The 19,080-nt window shown below is 38.2% G+C and overlaps 1 protein-coding gene across 1 annotated transcript in view; it reads right to left on the reverse strand.

Annotated features, from left to right (window-relative positions):
• ARHGAP42 (Rho GTPase activating protein 42) overlaps positions 1–19,080 on the reverse strand; it is a gene marked incomplete at its 5' end in the record, with an annotated part of 78,721 nt that overhangs the window by 36,429 nt on the left and 23,212 nt on the right. The window contains 5 exons of the mRNA XM_010285338.1: positions 838–947; positions 3,113–3,213; positions 7,365–7,494; positions 11,348–11,452; positions 18,543–18,653. Coding sequence (XP_010283640.1) covers positions 838–947; positions 3,113–3,213; positions 7,365–7,494; positions 11,348–11,452; positions 18,543–18,653 — 557 coding nt within the window. The remainder of the gene's footprint in view (positions 1–837; positions 948–3,112; positions 3,214–7,364; positions 7,495–11,347; positions 11,453–18,542; positions 18,654–19,080) is intronic.

The raw sequence follows: 19,080 nt of genomic DNA on the forward strand, positions 1-19,080 counted from the left end.
CAATTCAAGCTTAGGAGCTTTCAAGAGACCAATTAGCCACAACATTTGTTCATATCAAATTTCTCTTTCTTATACCTGAACACACTCAGGTTTAGAAAACATTTTGTATTGTGTATAATAATGTACTGTGTATAATAATGTATTATATTTGAAAGTACCAAAGTAGCCCAAAATCATCATGTAAATACAACAGTTCTGAAAGGAATTTAAAATGACAGCAACAGTCATAAAATATTTCTTCAGAGAATGATTACAAAAGTCAGTCTATTTATCATATTTTAAGGGGAAAAATTAATTCAATATTTCTCTTAATTTCCAAGCTTGAAAAAAAAACTTTTAAGAAGTAATGTGTACATACACTTAAAATACAGACAAGCTGTTTTCATCTATCTTATATAATTGTAATATCCAGGAATAAATGAAAAAAAAAATATTGTAGAAGTAATTTTCAAAAAAGAAGAATGAGGTGCTATCATACATTTCTGAAAGAAATAAGAAACTGATACAGAATATGCCTCTTAGTAAGAATCTATAAAAATATTTATGAACTCTTCCTAAAAGAGGGTAGTCAGTTGTGCTACAGGTTCCGTAAGAATCCATCTTGTATCTGCAGGCAAAGGTAATGTAGGTAAGACAACACATATGCAGTGTAGTGAATTTTGTTAGGAAAACAGGTTTGAACAAATAAGTACTAAGTCTTGAAAGCCTAGTTTGTCTGGATACAAGCATACTGAGAAATACATGTTCCTGTTACAGGAGTAATTATTATATATTGGTTGCAAGTGCTTCTATTTTTAACTATTTTCAATTTGTTAACACAATGAAAAAAAATCAAACCTCTCAAATACTTCAATATCAAAACAGAAACGTTTGTCAATTGAATCTGTCTTTCTCCTGATGCAAGATTTTAGCTTGAATATTTCTGGTGAGCTTGTGACAAGGCCATTCTATAAAACAAAACAAAACAAAATTAGCACAGGCAGTATGCTGATATACCTTGGCTTTGTATCTTAAATTTAACTGTATGAACAGTCCAAAGAACATGCCTTAACATGGGCATTAAAATTATTTAGGAACATATAAAATAACTTCTCTGTATATAAAATAAGACTACAGTTAATAGCTTTCTGTCACGTTTGTTATTTAATCATTGTACTCCAGAAAACTCCCTAAATTGAAAACTTTACAAACGTCTGCATATATAACATGTCACACGTTAGAACAAATATCATATAATTCTGTCAACTCTTACATGTAGATAAAAAGATTTCTAAAGAATATAGCTGACTAACTCCTAGTTCTGGCCACCATCATTGTGAGGTCACTCCCTATAATGTTGGAAAGGCTGATGCAATCAGGGGAGTTCCTGAGGAATGGGAGAAAGCAAATGTCACTCCTGTCTTCAAGAAGAGTAAGGAGAAGAATATAGAATCATAGAATCATGGAGTCATATAGATTGGAAAAGACCTTTAAGATCATTGAGTCCAACCATTAATCTAACGCTGCCAAGGCCACCACTAAACCATGCCCCTAAGTGGCACATCTATGTGTCTTTTAAATACCTCCAGGGATGGTGACTCAACCACTTCCCTGGGCAGCCTGTTCCAATGCTCTACAACCCTTCAGATGAAGAAATTTTTCCTAATACCCAATCTAAACCACTCCTGGTGCAACTTCAGGCCATTTCCTCTTGTCCTACAGGGGACTACAGATCAGTCTGCATCACCGTGATCCCTGTGAAGGGATCCTGGAAAGCATTTCCAAACATATTAGGGAGAGAAAGGTGACTGGAAGTAGTCAGCATGGATTTAATGAATGGGAGATCATGCAGGATCAACTTGATAGCCCTCTACAATGTGATGGATGGCTCAGTGAATGATGGAAAAACAAAGGATATTGTTTATCTCAACTTTAACCAGGCTTTCGACACTGCGTCCTACTACAGTAGGATGCTTCCTACTACATTCTCACATAGACACAGTCTATATAGTCACATAGACAAACTGGTGAAGTACAGGCTAGATAAGCAGATGGTGAGGTGGACTGAAAACTGGCTGAACTGCTGAGCTCACAGCAGAAGTCCAGCTGCAGCCAGTCACTAGTGCTATGCCCAAGGGGTCAGCACTGTTACGCATGAATAGGAACAAACCCAGGCACCAGGACAGGCTGGGGCTGACAGGATGGAAAACAGCTTGGCAGAAAAGGACCTGCAAGTCCTGGTGGGCACCAAGTTGACCAGGAGCCAGCAATGTGCCCTTGCCAAAGAAGGCCAATAGCCCCCTGTGCTGCATCAGGCAGAGCACTGAGAGCAGGTCAGTGGAGGTGATCCTCCCGGTCTGTTCAGCACCGGTAAGACACATCTGGAGTGCTGTGTCCAGTGCTGGGCTCCCCAGCACAAGAGAGAGAATGTGATGTACTGAAGCGAGTCCAGCTAAGGGCTACCAAGGTGATTACGGACATGGAGCATCTGTCATATGAGGAGAGGCTGAGAGAGCTGGTAATATTCAGCCTGGAGAAGGGGGATCATATCAGTAATTTATCTATGAATACCTGATGGGAAAGAGCAAAAAAGGAGTCAAATTCTTCTCACTGGTGCCCAGTGAAAGGGAAATAGGCAATGGGCACAAACTGAAATACAGGTAATTTCATCCGAACTTACGAAAAAGCTTTTCTACGAGCCAAATGCTGAAACAGGTTGCCCACAGAGGTTGCGGAGTCTCCATCCTTGGAGGTATCTAAAACCTGACTGGACACAAGCCTTGCTGACTTGCTCTGGTTGAGCCTACATTGAGCATGGAGATTAAACTAGATGACCTCCAGAGCTCCCTTCCAAATCTCATCCATTCTATGATTCTGTGCAAATATGATTGATTTCCTATGCATTTGCAACCACCACATTAGAGAAGTTATTAACTATGTGGCTTATATATGTTATAAAAGAAATATTTTTATTTAAATATTTATCTATGCTATATAAAACACGCATTCCTTCATGTATGAAAACAGCCTTATACTTTCTTCACCACATTTTTTTCTTTTAACAGTTCCTGAATGCTTAATGTAAAAAATGGAATATACAGTTCATATGTGTGTTCATGCACATGCAACTCACCACTTTTCCACCAGATTTTGTTTCAGCTGTACTCATTGTAAATGTTTTTGTTCCTTTATCGTAAGTGCAGTAATGTTTTACCCATGTAAATCCAAGAGGTCCTAGATTAAAGAAAGATAGTATCAAAAATAATTATTTTGGCATTTTATCACTATTTTAGTTGGAGTTACATAGAGTAGAGAAATGAAACATAACAGCATCCACATGTAGCCTACAAAATCAAAAACTCCACCATTTTTTAGTTTGAACATGTTGTTCAGGTACAATTTTCAAATATTGCAGCTTGCTGAGGTTGCTCAACAAAATTCCAGCAGACTGATTTTCTTTGGCAACCTGATAGGTAACAGCACTTTACTAGGGTAGACAAGCAGGAGACAGGCAAGATCCTGAGTATTTTTCTGCCTAGGAAATACAGTTGAAGATTTTATCAACCCAAGTGAAGCACTAGGATTCAGTATTACATGCTTTCTCTGAGGGAAACCTTGAAGTCTGGTATTAGATCCAGAAAATTGGACAAAGTCCTGAAGTCAGAGTACATTTCCCTTTACTTTCAGAGTTCTTGTCAAAGGTAAAAAATGCTTTTGGTAGTATCATAGGAACTCTATTCTTCTACCTCTTACCTTAAGGGAATGGGTAAAATGGTACTGGGTCAGAGAAAGATTTAATCTTGTGTAGTTGAACACTGGAGGGTGATTTCATTATGCAAAAGGAAAGGAAGGAAAGGAAGAGTGAACTCTAAAACAACAGTGGTTTAGAGATGAGGGTTAAAATGCTGGATGGCAGAGGTGGCGCCTTCAGCAGGAAATGATGGCCTTTTATGCCTTGGGAGGGGGTCTGCTGGGGAAGAGGTGGCTGTAACAGTGGCGCACAACTGACAAAGTCCACAAACTGACAATTGCACACACTCACAAGACCAAAGTATAATGTACTTATGGATTTACTAGTCTTTGATTTAGATAGCCATACATGAAATCCACAGTGATCTCCAAATAAGTGGATGTATGCCTTATCCTGGAGAGGTCACACCACACTACTACTTAATCCTACTACAAGGTATAGGTTTTCTGATGCAGAAAGATGTTTTCACTCCTGGATTACCTCAAGCTTTGCTCAGGCATTGTTGTGAACCTTTATTCACTGATCTAAATACAAAACCCTCTTGAGCTTAAGCTCAATGGCATTTTAAACTTCAGCCGCTAACCTAGCTTACATACAGGTACTTATAATGTGTTCTTTGCTGTGAGGACACATAGTAAATCCTCCTACCATTTCCATAATTCTCTCCACATCCTAGAAGTACAACTAAGATATCTCAGAATTTTCTGGGGAAAAAAAAAAGTTTACTATAGCACAGAGAACAAGATAAGCTCCCAAGATTCTTACAGATACGTCTGGAGGGGTAGTGCACTGCAGAGGACAGGATAATTCAGGTTTTTGCAGTGTGACTGCTCCCCCTTGGGCCACAACATTATGGCTATAACTGCACCAGTTAACAAACAGTGCCGGCAGCACCAACGCTCGCTAGGTAACACATAGCTAGTAGAGAACTTGGACAAAGCTGCTTGATTTTTGAGGATGGGAAATTTAGCATAGATGGTGTAATAGTCTGTGCAAGCTAGTCTCCCTGGCAGAGTACAGCCCCATTTATTTTACTAGCATTGACAGAGCTTCTGGGTACTCAGTCGCAGATAGCAAACACAATGGCTGTGTGTGAAGAGGTACCAAGAAAGAAAAGTGTTTCTTTCCTCTTGGACAGCATTATGCTTCAAACACGGTCCCTCTCTGCAGAGCTATCACAGATGTAGGAGCCAAAGTAAAATACATATATATAATGCAGTATTTTAACTACTGTGCAAAGTCAGAATAGGAAACGACTAGATGATACTTTCAACCCACATGTGATTTTCCAATTCATTTCAATGGAAGTTACTAAAGAGGAAAAAAAATTATACTGATTTTTCAAAGTACAAAGTATATCTGGACCTTTTAATTCTTTTTAAAATGAAAGTACTCAGAGTTTAAAAAAAAGAAGTATTTTAGGGATTTTGTGTTTGCTTTTAAAAAAAATGTAAACAGTTAATTAAAAATGGAAGGTGTTAAAACCAAACCTAGTAGTTTGGTATAGATACAATGACTTTGCCTTCTAAAGGTAGCCTTCCACAAAGGTGGTGGATATACGGGAGGCTGCATCAGTCATGTAAGTCAGATGTCTGGCAATCCACAAAGGGAGATGTGGAAATTTATATCATCTGTAACGGCAACTCGGAGAAAGTTCTCCCATTGCCTGTATTTTGCAGGAAAGTAATGTCATGAATTGGCAAGTCAACTGGGTATCCAGCCTCAGAAATTAGCTGTTCTGTTCTTATATTGTAACTTACTTTCACTTAGCAAAACAAAATCTATAATAATGTTAAAGCAATTTTTCCTCTGATGGCATTTCATTAACTCTTTTAGCATATATAAGAAGGATGAACACTCTCAAAGCTGTTTTAGATGAGTTTAAAAGTCACCTGTTTTTCAATAAAAATTGTGGCCAGAAACCTACATTGCAACTTCAGGCCTGTTACTCTGACCATCCATCTGAATAAAAACAATTTATGGCCTCCTGACATTTTAAAAAACCCACTATTTACTATTACGCATAACACTAATAAATATATACGGGATTTAGTTTTACTCTCAAGAATAGCAAGTATTTAACCCAATTGCCCAAAATTTGACACAAGCCTATGGAATGATGGTTGTAGGAAAGTAAACCTGCATGACAAGGAAATACACAACTAGTACCTTCCCCACTGACAGAGGTTACAGACCCTGTTACTCTTACTCCAGAATAAACTAATGAACGAATTTCTTTTCAGTAAGAGGATGTCAAGTTGGCCTCTCTCTGTTTAATAAAGCACAGAATGTGCCCAATGCTTCACTCCTTTTCTCCCTCCCCCATTAGCAGGGCTCAGTGTAATTTCCACTTAACACTGGTTTCTTTTATCACCATTACTCAATTAAAACATAAAGGGTCTTCTTAAAACTTTCAGTGCTACTGAGGGTAAAAGTGGCGGAGGTTAACTATGATAAGCATTGAGGCTTCTTTCTTTTAGCTCACATGTGGAATAAAGATTAATTTCATTATGTTATTTGGAAAACCAATTATCTATAACTCCATGTAGTCTCTTGAGTTATTATCTAAAAGAAGATATCTTCAAAACTGAGGCTGTCTGAGGTCAAGTCTGACATGGAGATTGTATATCCAGATGCCTTCTATTTATTTTTAGATTGAGAAATTAGGTGCAAAGTTCTATTTTGTAATTTTTGCATGAACATCAAACTTGCACAAGCATGTACACACTATCTCAAAACATTGCTATATACTTTTCTAGGGTTAGGCTGATTCCACAGCAAATAGAAAGATGAGGATTTTGCATGATCCTGTGTAATGCAGCTAGTTTGGGCTTGGTTTTCTGTACTGGTTAGACTGTAAAACAGTGGCAGCTGACACTTCAGGTGACATATGGTTTTGAATTCTCTCATTTGACTTTTCACATATTTCCTGGTTCTGTTTTCATTCATAACATGATGTATTGCTAGGCTCTTCCAAGTAGTTTCAGACACTTATGACAACTTCAGTTCTATTCCTTCATTTAGTTCATCACTTCATTGTCATGTCTCATGAAGTGAATAAAACATAGGATAGATTTGCAGCTATTTTGAAGTTGACAGACTGTATTTAGGTGACTTTTCTTCTTCTTACACCTTTGTTTTCCATCATGTGCATTTACTCTTAAGGTGGCTGGGTCAGTGGAGATCCCTGGTACAGGTGGAAGTTGCTCCTGCTGGGTGAACTATGGGGGGTCCTGTTCAGGCGGAGAAAGTACAGGAGACAGCAAGGTTTGGCAGACAGAACCAAAACAGAATGCTGGGAGCTTGCAGCTTCTGCAGCAAGGTGTAGGGCAGCCAGCCAGAGCAGACCTTGCTACCAGTCAGCCACTGGGGTGGCCAATAGCAGGGACCTACCCACAAGGACCCAAGGAGCAGGAGTTCAGTTGCTTACAAGTGTTTTGATCACCATTCCATCTGACTGTAGTGACTCTGAGTGCTTTTTGAAAAGTTAAACACTTATTTTTCTTTCAAACCTCTCAATCACTTGGAAAGCAAGCACAGATGAAGTCTGGAGACATTCAAACACAAAGGTATTGTGTGTCCTTGCATTTGTTGCTGTGCTTTTCAAATTAAAAGGTACATCCGTTTTACTCACGTTTCTCCTGCACATACAGATAGCCTTCCATTGTCCATTGGCTTGGTGGTCTGTAATCCTGGTTGGCTGATTTCATTCTTTGCATGAGTCTCTCCACTTCCTGCCTAGTGCTTTCAAAGTTATTCCGGGTCTAGTACCCAGAAAAAAGAAACAAACAAAAACCCACATTATCTCCTGCAAGTACTAAAAAACAATGAAGAACTAATCACTAATAATGCCAATGAGACTGTATTGCAGATAAACAGAAGCATTTGCTAGAGACATAAAAGGGGAAAAAAAAAAGCAATGAAGAATACTACTCTCTATTGCTCTAGAAACCTAGGAATAACAGAGTAATGAAGAATTCCACTTAAGCACACAAGTGTAAAGAAAACATAGTTGAGAATAGTAACATTCCTCTTTCTGCAAGTCACTAACCTCAGAAAGGAGGTATTTTCCTATCTTTAGGTATGCTCACACAGTATTTAGCAAACAGATGCAGGATTTCTCTCCGTGTACTCTAGGATACATAGACAGAAGGCAGGCTGAACAAGAAGTTGCTGATAGCATAGCACCAAGCCTGGAGTAAGTCCCACTGAACCACTTGAAGTACAGTGCAGAAAACATGAGTTTGGGTTAATGCCAGGTTAATTTCTCCATACAGCTGTGGTCTCTCCACACGTGGAAGAGACAAATGTACTGTGTATCCATCTCTGCAGTACTACCACAGCTGCTGATACCCGGAATCGTCAGGTTACCAGCACTGCCACGAACATTTTTTTGACAGGGTTATGCAAACACCATAGTTAAGGATAACATAAATATACTAAGTAAGAAACAGGTTACAAGGGGCAGAACTATGCCAAAAGCATGCAAGGACTGTGTCTGTCCTAAATATCGTGTGTGTAACCAGGCATCTGGCCAAGGAAGCAATTAGGTACAAAGATGGGTTATTCATATTTGTTAGTATCTATATGCATGTAAATGGGCATTTTTTCCTATTGAATTCAGTGGTGCCAGGGTTTCCCTCCACACACCTAGCACGGTATAGTAGAGGATAATTATTATGAGCTGCCAGAGGTTTGACAGGGTGCTACTAATATACCATATGTTGAACACTTTGTTCCTACAGGTCATAGAATAGAATAAAGATTTTTGTAATGTTTCTGCAAAGTCTTATGGACTCTAATCCTGACTAGTCAGAAAGATACTCTCAGGACTTTATACACTGGTGAATACTTTCCCCTTTTTGTGGGCCATTCATGGAGTTGCATAGTAGTATAATAATACACATGTTAAATCTTCTTCTTGAAGATAAACATTATTATTATAGAGGGAGGCAAAATTCTTCTCTGAACTCTTCAGATTATATCCTTAGAGTGAAGTTATCAGTTCAGACCAAAGTTGACAGAGGTCACTGTGAGACCTTCAAGAGGGACATGCTATTAAAGGGGGGAATGTCTCTATTTTGAGAACTTATCTCTGTTTGTCTACTAAGTTTTTAATTACTACTTTTAAGCAGCCAAGAGTTTGAAACAAATTACAGAAAACAAAGCCAAATGGACATACAAAGTACACCACTGGCCAGCTGAAACAGTAAAAGTGGCAACAGGTCATGTTAGGACATGGTGACTTGTTAAGACCTGTTGGTCTGCCACTCTCTGCTACTCCTATGTCTGCTACTGCTCCTGCTCTATCCAATAGGACAATTTTAAGAACAGAAACAGCAGTTCAGATCAGCTCTTCTCCCAGACCTTAACACACAATGCAATGGAGAGGAATACTTTTGACAGCTACAACAGAAAGGTTGAACACAATTTTCCTTGGACACTGTCCTCAGCTTGTCTTTCCATACCATCTGAGGTCGGTTGATGGTCTGAATGAAAAGTCAGTAGATAGCCCAGCTGGCAAAAGGAAGCTGTGGATCTAGATCTGGAGCCAGAATTCAAACTTCTGTGTGACAGCGGTGAATGATGTAGTGTATCCCATTATATCTTCATGTACGTGTTTCTTTGATATATAAATATAGTAAAAAATAATATCATAATATATTGTTCCTTCTGTCTAACTTTACATCTCCCTCTACCTCTGTAGTCTATTTACAACTTCAAGTTGTACTTATATAATATTTGAGAAGAGATTACATTTAACTATTTCTTAATTAACATTGAAATTTAAAAAATCCTTTAATAATTCTGTTTCTATAGATATGCGCATAGAAGATACTAACATATTCTGACTTACAATGCCAGTTTTGGTCTGTGCTGTGGGCTCATGCTCCTCTCAGAACTTGCCATATTAAAGTAAATAAATCTCCGGACTAAACCACATTTTCACCCTTTCACTGAAGCTGTGCTGTGCAACAACACTGACCCCTTGTGCCTTTATCTGGAAGAGTCTTAGTAGCAAACCGAAAGTAGCAAATACATAATTTTAAAGGAGAAGGCTGAGATGCTCTACAGACAGAGGACATCTGCATTTCGAACCAAAAGGAAAAGGTTAATCATCTAGGAGGTTTTGCCTTATTTCCCTAAGCAGCGTTTTAAATGACATCTATACCTACATATGAACAACAGACATAAAAGGGGAGGGGGCTATGGAGGTGTGCTGTACATGTTTAACTGCAGCAAAACCTGGAAGAGTGCAGTACGCCTAAGAATGTAGATCTACATTATCAGTGCTAAGGCAATGCCATCTTCCAAGTTTGAGCCAACATATGCCTCTCTAATAGCAAGATGCAACAGGGAAAATGTCAGTGTTTTATTTTCCACAGGGAAAAACAGTTGAGCATAGTAAGGTGCTCTTGTACTCCCAGACCTGTTTCATATTTCCTAAGTTCACTGGCCAAGGCACTATCCACAAAAGCTGATGTCAGATCTTCTAAACTGTTGTAGCTTCTTTGACTGTAGTGGAGCTACAAAAATTACTGCTGGGTGAATATCTTTTATTGCAGGAATGAAACGGAAAAGAGATGAAGTCACCCCAAAGATACAGCATTTGGAGCAAATGATAGAACTCCTTCACTTTTTTTTTTTATTTGTTCTGTACTTTGATGTTACTTGTCAAGAAAAATGTAGGTCTAGCCCAATATTAAGATGTTGAACTTCACTTTTTGACTTAAAAGCAAATGATAGTGGTTCTAATGCAAATCAGGTATAAAGATGCTGTGTATCTACTTACTTGTATGCCCTGGAAGTGTAACATCTGAATTACACAGTGAAATAAATATATGCTTGTATACAGCAGTTATGATGAGTGGAAAATTATGTTGACTCAATGCATTTTTGTTATTTCTGAAAGCTATGGAATTTTTGGGCACAGTTAATCTCATCTGGCTCTTACCACCAAATTCAGACCGGTACACAGCAAAAGATCCATCTGCTCAGTTGAGCGTAACTACATAAATAACTGATCCTTTCTTTTGATGGAACTTAATGCTTGTGAGAGCTGCTCACCATGGAAGAAGGCCTCACCATCTCTTTGATGCTCCAGAGCACAGCCAAAGAACTGCTTCCCCAGTATACTTTAAATACAGTGGGAAGCTAGCAGAGCGCAGGACAAGCTTTTTGTGGCAATCTGTGATCTTAAAGAAACAAACTGCATCATTCTATACCAATTGGAGCAGTTTTGGGATACCCACTTACTCCAGAAGACAGGCCCCACTCTCAAGAAAGCACTTACACATGTTTAAACCTATCTGGACTACTGTGTTTGCTGATCAAAACTTGGCTGCTGTCCTGCTTTTCTGGTTCTCGCTCCCAAAATTTTGACTTGGAAATCACAAATTGACTATCTGAAGACTATTTTTTCCAAAGTTATTTTTGACAGGAATCTTAATTACATTAACCTTACCAAAAATAACTTTTACTTATTCATATATTAATTTAATTTCATCTTACTAAAACATTGCGAGATTTAGAGTTCCAATAAAGTGCTACAAGTCTACTTTAATATCCTGAAATTAAATTAGCAAACAAAATGGTGTAAATACAAATCATCCTTACGTTCTGCAAATTGAACTGTAGTTGCTGCTTGTATGGTGCAAACTCCTGAGCCAATTCATACCCTTCATGGTAAAATGTAAATAATCCTTGAAGAAAGGCCAAGAGCTGAAAAGGTAAAATTGAGAAGCATTATATATTTTTAACATGTGCTTTTAATGCTCTATACCACAAACAGAACATACTCTAACTTATAAGGAATAGGTATTGTCTGCAATAGTGAAAAAGTAGTTCTTAGCAATTGCTATGCACTTTTTCTATTCAGGTGAATATTAGAAAGCAAAAGCTAAGGACACTTGATTTTCTATTAGTTTTCAGCAGCAAAATATGGCAAACAATCAGCAAAAAACATTCTGTGTCTTAGCTCCTGGAACACTCTAAGCTTTCATTACTCACAACAGCAAAGCTTTGCTGGGCAAGGAATGCATGGTCAGACCTTAAGAGAGAGAGGTGTTAAACAGGCTTTTGTGTCATGAAGTTGTCATTTTCCTAATAATTTAATTCACCGTCCTAGTAATTTTGTCCAGTATTTTAGCTGGAGTTTTTGATGGTGTGCATCTTCCTAGTTCATACTTTCAGAGTTCAAGTTCTTTTTCTTCAAAATATTTTTTCACTTTCTTCATAGCAATTGCTTCAGCTATGACCTATTTTCTACAAATGAGACTCTTAAAAGTATGTTTTGGACAGCTTAATACAACACAAGAAATCCAGACTATTTCTTCCTGCTCTGAAGAAAATGCAAACTCTATCTGGTATGTCTGTAACTGACTCCAACAGTACAGTTGAAGGCTGTAAAGGCTGTACATACCCAGTTGAAAATTCTTTTTAAAATTTGCTTTAAAATGATGTTTAAGTAGTAAAAAGTGCAACTAGACTTTCTGAATGCTTATTTTAGCTGTTGAATTAATGCATTCCTACCACATATTAGCTGTAAAAGCCTTCTAAACTTATTCAGTTCTAAATTTAAAAAATGTTTTGACATTGCCGTAAGTCTTCTTACCTGCTATTAAATAACAAGCATTTAATTTTTTCTTATGGACTGTTTTCTTTGTATATATAATTTCACTTACATACAACCAAGTAAAGAAAACAACAAAAAAAGAGATATTAACTTCATGTACAATAACAAAAGTTATAACAACAGGACAGATTTATCTTAGTATATTACAGCCATTGAAAAGCTCGTCATCTAGGCTAAGTAACTGGCTGTCCAGCTGCCTCCTAACTCAGTAAAAAAACCACAGGTATTCAAGAGCATAATTCTTTTCTCTTTTTCAGACCTCTCTTTCAGGATCAGATGCATGATCCAATAGAAACATTTAACTCTCTTCATTGATATTGAAGTAGCCTAGACTCAGGCAACAAAAATGCCATCATTTGTATTTAATGCACTTTTCTTTGTGTTACCAGTCCCATATATTATTGTAAGTGAAACAGCTTAAAAATGTAGCTTTTACTGTGTTTATATTTTCCTTAAATTTACACTCAGCCCTACTTGAAGAAATGCATTTAAATTTTTCTGCCTCCCTCTTTCCTATTGCTTACTAAGAGACTACTGTACTAAGGTGACACATATTTCAGGGGAATAGCTAAAACAATATTTTGCAATTTTAGAGCCCCCTCTATTCCATCATTGCAAGACATTCCACACATTTAATGTGCAAACTTCTGCAGCTTGACAGATGAGAGCAAGATCAAGGATGCAGCTCTCTGGGCAGGGGAGCTAACATGATGACTTGCTGCTACCAGACTGCGTCTTGCTCTCCCCTTCCCGTTCCTCCTCCCTTTCCCCATACAGCTTTGTCATGCATCCCACACATCCTCGTGCCAGCTCTGACATCACGGAGCCCTTCGGTGAGCATGTCTGCCTCGGAAAGCCTGCTGTTTTGCTGCATTAGTAAGTTAAAGCAGTCTGAGGTTAACAGACTATCAGTACTGGCACAAAGAGAAGCACGAAGGCATGGCTGGGAGGACTTCCCCCTTGTTTTTTACTGGTATTGCAGGATCAGCTGAAACCCTGGCCTTGGGCAGAGGTACCTGCCCAGGTCATGGAGCCTGAAGAACTGAGAAGAAACTTGGACATAAAAGCCACTATTTGTGAGGCCTCTACAATGGGTGTGAATCCCTGAACTGCATCTCACCACCAAACAAACAATGAAGGCAACACAGTCAAGTGAAGGGCTTCACAGCTTCTGTAAACTCTCTCAGCTTTACATGATCATCTGCCCAGCTAAAACCATTATCTCAGCTAAGGACCTGGTCCTGAAAGTCTCTTACTGGTTATTCAAGTTGTTCTGAGGAAGGTCCAAATACAACAATTTATCTTAAAATCTCCAATTATGTAAACAGCTAGAAAGAGTTCTACAATTTTAAGGTTTATAATGTAATTCTAGAAAGAATTACATAAAAGAAAAGAAAGAAAACTAATCTTCCTTTTTAATGAATAAAGTACAAAATAAGTAACTAAATTATAGCCAAGACTCTGCTCCAGCTGTGCAAAGCCCGTGCCAACAGTCTAGATCCAGTTACTCATTTGCCTCCCGAACTACAGCTCCTTCAGATAACAGCAGCATAAGGACTCCTGTGCTTACTCTGACTTGTTTCAGTCGAAAGGATGTGGATTAACTTAACCTGTAAGTAGGAACCTGCTGGTAAATCCACCCCTTTCAGCTAAAGCTGCACTGCGGGAGCAATATGGGCGCTCAGCAAAACTGCAGCCAGAGCATGTTGGAGCACACCAGAATTACAATAAAGGAACTAGTGGGAGAAAGTTTCAGTATGTCAGTTTATGCCTGAACTTTAAAGATCAGTTTAAAGAGCATTTCTGGAGAATGTACTATAAACTGTTTAAATTTCAGCTTCAATACTTAAAGAAAACCATTTTCCACCATACAAAATGCTTTTATGGAGTACATGGAGAAATACTGAAGAGGAAAATATTTAACACAAGATGGCAGCAAAGCTGAATTTATCAGAAAGCAAAAAAGTGCCAGAAAAAAACCTTCAGAAAAATCTGAATGCATTTTAGTTAAAGTACTGCTCAGGCATTTTGGCAGTTGTGCATTGCAGAGGATCTGGCCTTGAGGTTCTCTTGGTCAAATACTCTCTGAGCACTTAGAAAAATAGGAATAAAAGAAAAGCAAAACTTAATTTGTGCTTATTTTATGCAAGTCCTGGACCAGCTTGTTCAAATTCTGTGTTGAAACAACTAACACCGAGGATGGCATTTGCTTCTATGTACGTGTCACTAGTGGTGGAAGAACAGGGATCAGAAAATGCCCTGTACCCAACGGGCCTGTGCTGTTAAGGCATCTTCATAATCACTTCCATCAGGACAGGTACAGTCACAGCATTGCATGGAGGAGATCTAAAAGCCAAGGACTTTTGCCCTAGGCTTATGCTCACAGTGGGGTTTTCTTGTTGCTGGTGTTACAAGTGGCACTGCTGCTAAAGGCAGGCTCATAATCCTAAAGACATTTATACTAAATAATAAAGAAAAACAGCCCTTTTTTCTTTCAAAAAAGATTTTCAGAATGTACTTTGAGGTGGTCTTCACAAGTGAAGAGGTGAACTGCTTCACCAAGCACCACAGACAATGCCTGATGTGTTCATATCAACAATTTTTCATTTCAACAAGTACCTTATAGTTACCTCAATCTGAAATCTAATCAGTCACATCAATAAAAAGCAAGGCCTGAACTCTGTAATACAATGTTAGTCGCTACCCCAGCGGCATGAGGATTTCAACACAGAACCTGAAACAAACTTTATTTATTTTTATGTAGATCTGGTGACCTCAAGACTGCCTGGTCATTTCATTCTCACAGGAAGAAGGCTGTACTTAGGTTTCGCATAGGGGAGGAATTTAACCTTTGGCCTGCAGCACATCAGCCAGAAGTCCCTGTCTCCCTGGTTTCATTTTATTTATAAGTAGATAGCACCACAAGGTACTTAGCCATCAGATTAAAGTGAATGTAGTTAATAATGTAGAAAATCCAAGGAAGAGGAAATTGAGTTTAACATCCACAGTGAAGTCTCATGGAACTGCATGCAATTACAGGCAGGGTTTGTTGTTTGTTTGTTTTTTTTCTTTAAATAAACACTTCTGTGCTTTCATGACGTTTAAAGGACCACCCTCACATTTCAGACAGTTACTGCTTATGAGCTCTGCGCCCTGATGCTTACAGGCCAAAGAAGTCCTGGCATTGCTGAGGGACAAAGTGGAGCTCTCAGAAGGAGTTTGTATTTCTCCTAACAACCGTAACATCCTCAGAAAGCTGCGCTGGTTTGGACTATCTTCTCTGGGCCCACAAGGGCAAAGCCAGGAGCAGAGATTATTGTCACTTCCTTTGTTTTGTTGTTTAACTCACTGTAAACTAAATTTTAACACTAATCTATCCTTGAGAAAAAGTTTAAATTCATGATCTGTACGAAAAGCTTTAGGTTGGGTTTTTTTTCCTTGGAAAAAAAATCAAGATCTAGGAGGATCACAAATAGGCAGCTGTCCATTACTCACACTCTAGTACACAATGACTCCTTGAGACTAGATGCAGAGAACAGCAGAGAAATCCAGGGTCTGGAGCAGCTGCAAAAGTCTACTCTAAATTATAATCCTCTATTTTGAGCATGAGTCATTAACATTTTGTACCTTAAAATGTCTCCCCACTCTCCTCCAGGAAGGAACATTCTCCACTCTTACCAACTTCTACTGTCCTACTGTCCAGGTGTAACCCACTTGGCAGTTTTTCTAGGCTACTTCTCCCACTCTGGTTCCCAGACCATCCTTATCTTTTGGCATAGACAAACTGAAGATCTCGGAAGGAGCTCCAGCAGATCATTTGCTTTTGAAGTTCTATTCCCATGTCATGAACTTATCTTTCTTCCACACGGGCATCGCAATTTCCTCCTTCACTGCACTAACAGCCTTTCTTTTATTTTGTTAAAATCTCCTTCCAAGAGTCTATTTGTAACATGTCAGACTGAATTATATGGAGACATGACACTGAGCTGATAAATCAGACACGAGCAGCACATGGACTAGAAGGCCCCACAACTAGCAGAACTCCTGAGGAGGAATGTCTATAGACGTACCACCAGGCATCTTCTAGCATCTGAACATCCGTGGAGCACACAGAGGAAAAGGAATAATATGGCAATTCTTTTGAAACGTGACTTTAAAGTGTTAGGCTTTGTTGTTATCTACTTGCACCTAGGAGCACATGCTCATACTTCCAACATCACTTACATAAACCATGCATTTTTAGAAAGCCTATTCTGAAGACTTTTTTTTCTTTGTCTCATGGTGTTATAATTTACTTGGCATACTTTGCCTTATGGGTTTTAGCAAATGCTTTTATTTCAGCATGCTGTATGCAACAGACTAGAAACAAAAAAATTAAGAATATTGAAGGTTCAAAATTTTATAACTGATGTTATAATTTAAGCGCCATTTATATTCAGATTTATTATTAAAAAAATCACATCTGAAGCCAGAAGACACTGCCTGCAAGGGCTATCATTACCCAGTCACCAGAGTATTTCCCGTACCTGTGTGCAACGAACAGCATACTGGGCTAAAATGCCTACTGATCTGGCATAGGATGACAACTGATCCACTCAAAAGTGAATTTTACCTACTGGATGTGTACACCTGGTGACAAAAATACCCAGGTCCACAAGACTGAGTTTACCAGTAACCTCCCCTGCTTGCTTGCTCAGTATCAGCACTGATGAGTTGATAAAGCACTCTTTCATTTTGCTAATTCATAGCTAGTGCTGTGATGGCTGGCATAGTGTGGGGACAGCTCCTGGTCAAAAGGATAAACCTCAGTATCTGCAGCTAAAATATATAAAATCAAATTTATTTTTCCTCTCTGTCTAGCACATGGGATGAAGGATGCCCTATTTTAACTATATGCAATTATACAATAATATATCCCAATGTACAAAGTCTTCTTAATACAGAAAATTTCTATTACTTTAAAGGAGGTCCTACACCAGGTTCAGAGCTAGGTCAAGATTGCTAGATTCTTCCAGGATGTGAGCATTTTGCAGCAGTAGACAGAGAGAGACACTCTGGATTAATCTGTGACAGGTAGAAAAATGTTCTTATTTCGGAATCCGAGCAAAGTTTTAGTCTCTAAGATTTGGCAGCTGTATGCCATAAAGATAGGATTTCTCTAAGTACTGCTTGCTGAATCCAGGTTCATTAGTTTGCATCAACGTCAAACATTCACTATACAATACATTCTCGTCTCATGGAAAGGAGGCATCTGAGAAGCTCTTCTTGGTGACATTGGGTGTTAAGAGATGTAATTCAACCTGTTTCACAGCCAAGAGTGCTGCTTTGGTTAGTTACAAGGAAGCTGGAAGATGGTGCAGAGAGAGAGAAAAATTTATACTTGTCATGTTCCTCTTTCACAACTGATGCTCTGCTATGCTCAGTATGCTTAACGGGAGGGGACAGATGACATTGGAAGTTCTCTGTCAAGGGCTAAAGGTACTAACTAAGGCAATTGGCAAGCTAGTCCTGTATGACATGAACAGTAGTAATAGTACTAATATGCCACAGAAATATGCTAGCACATCATATTGAAGCAGCTTTTGGTACTGACTGACCCAGAAGATAGTTAGGAATGGGGGGCAGAAACACCATCCAGGAGAATATAGCAGATCTAAATACGGACTTTGGAACACAACCGTATCTTCCTCTTTTATGGCATGTTAACATATGCTTTCTTGTATGTGCAAAGTCAACTAAAGACAAATGATTCCACCAACAAAGAAATAAACTCACCTACCCTACACAAAACCTGATTTTTCACTTTATTTCATGTATAACTTGGAAAAACATGCATACACTGCCTACATGGAATATTTAAATCAAAAAACTGGCTCAAAATTTCAGCCATGAAACCATGGTATTAGGAAACATCCACTGTGTTGCACAGACACAATATTACATCTTGTCCCATTAAAATGTTATGCACACTCCAAGTCATCAGACATTTCACTTCACAGTAGATATGATATTCATACATAAACCTTTTAATAAACACGGAAAGTGTCCAAGCCAAAATCTTAATGTCTGTCTATATACAACCAACCTACGATCACAATTTTAAAAAGCGAGCAAATACATATTTTAAATTAAAATTTCAGCTTTAAATGCATACATTCTAAAGAAAACAAAACTTACAGGTTCAACAAATTCAAATTTCTTTTTCTCTTGTACTTCTTGAATTTTAAAAACATATTCTAATGATGCTTCATAGAAGTTTTGATGTTCTCTGTCAATCTGTGTATCTGCCTAAAAGACAAAATGAAATATAGAGCACATTAATTTACTCTTATGATTGTTTTAAAAACAATTTTGTCAGTAACAAACAGATCTTCCGTAAGATTACTTTACAAGCTTCATGGGGTTCAGTTTTCTTCCTAAAAATTAGAATACCTACTTAAAACAGATAAACACAAGTTTAAGAAGCTAACATTACACATTTTAGCCTCATGCCTTTCCCTCACACCTTTTTGATTTCCTCTTCTTTTTTGCAACTTAAATATTCTAGTTTTTAAGAAACCCTGGAGGGAAACAAAGAAAGGTGGCAGCAATTCTGTCCTTGGTATATGGAAAGTTTAGAAAAAGAAATAGAAGCGAGTAGGATAGGAATTAAGGAGAGATAAGAAGATTAGTATTTCTATTGAAATGTTTGAGTATCACATGCACCAAAATGTAT

Source organism: Phaethon lepturus, unplaced genomic scaffold (genome assembly GCF_000687285.1).
Source record: "Phaethon lepturus isolate BGI_N335 unplaced genomic scaffold, ASM68728v1 scaffold5654, whole genome shotgun sequence".
Classification (NCBI taxonomy): domain Eukaryota; kingdom Metazoa; phylum Chordata; class Aves; order Phaethontiformes; family Phaethontidae; genus Phaethon; species Phaethon lepturus.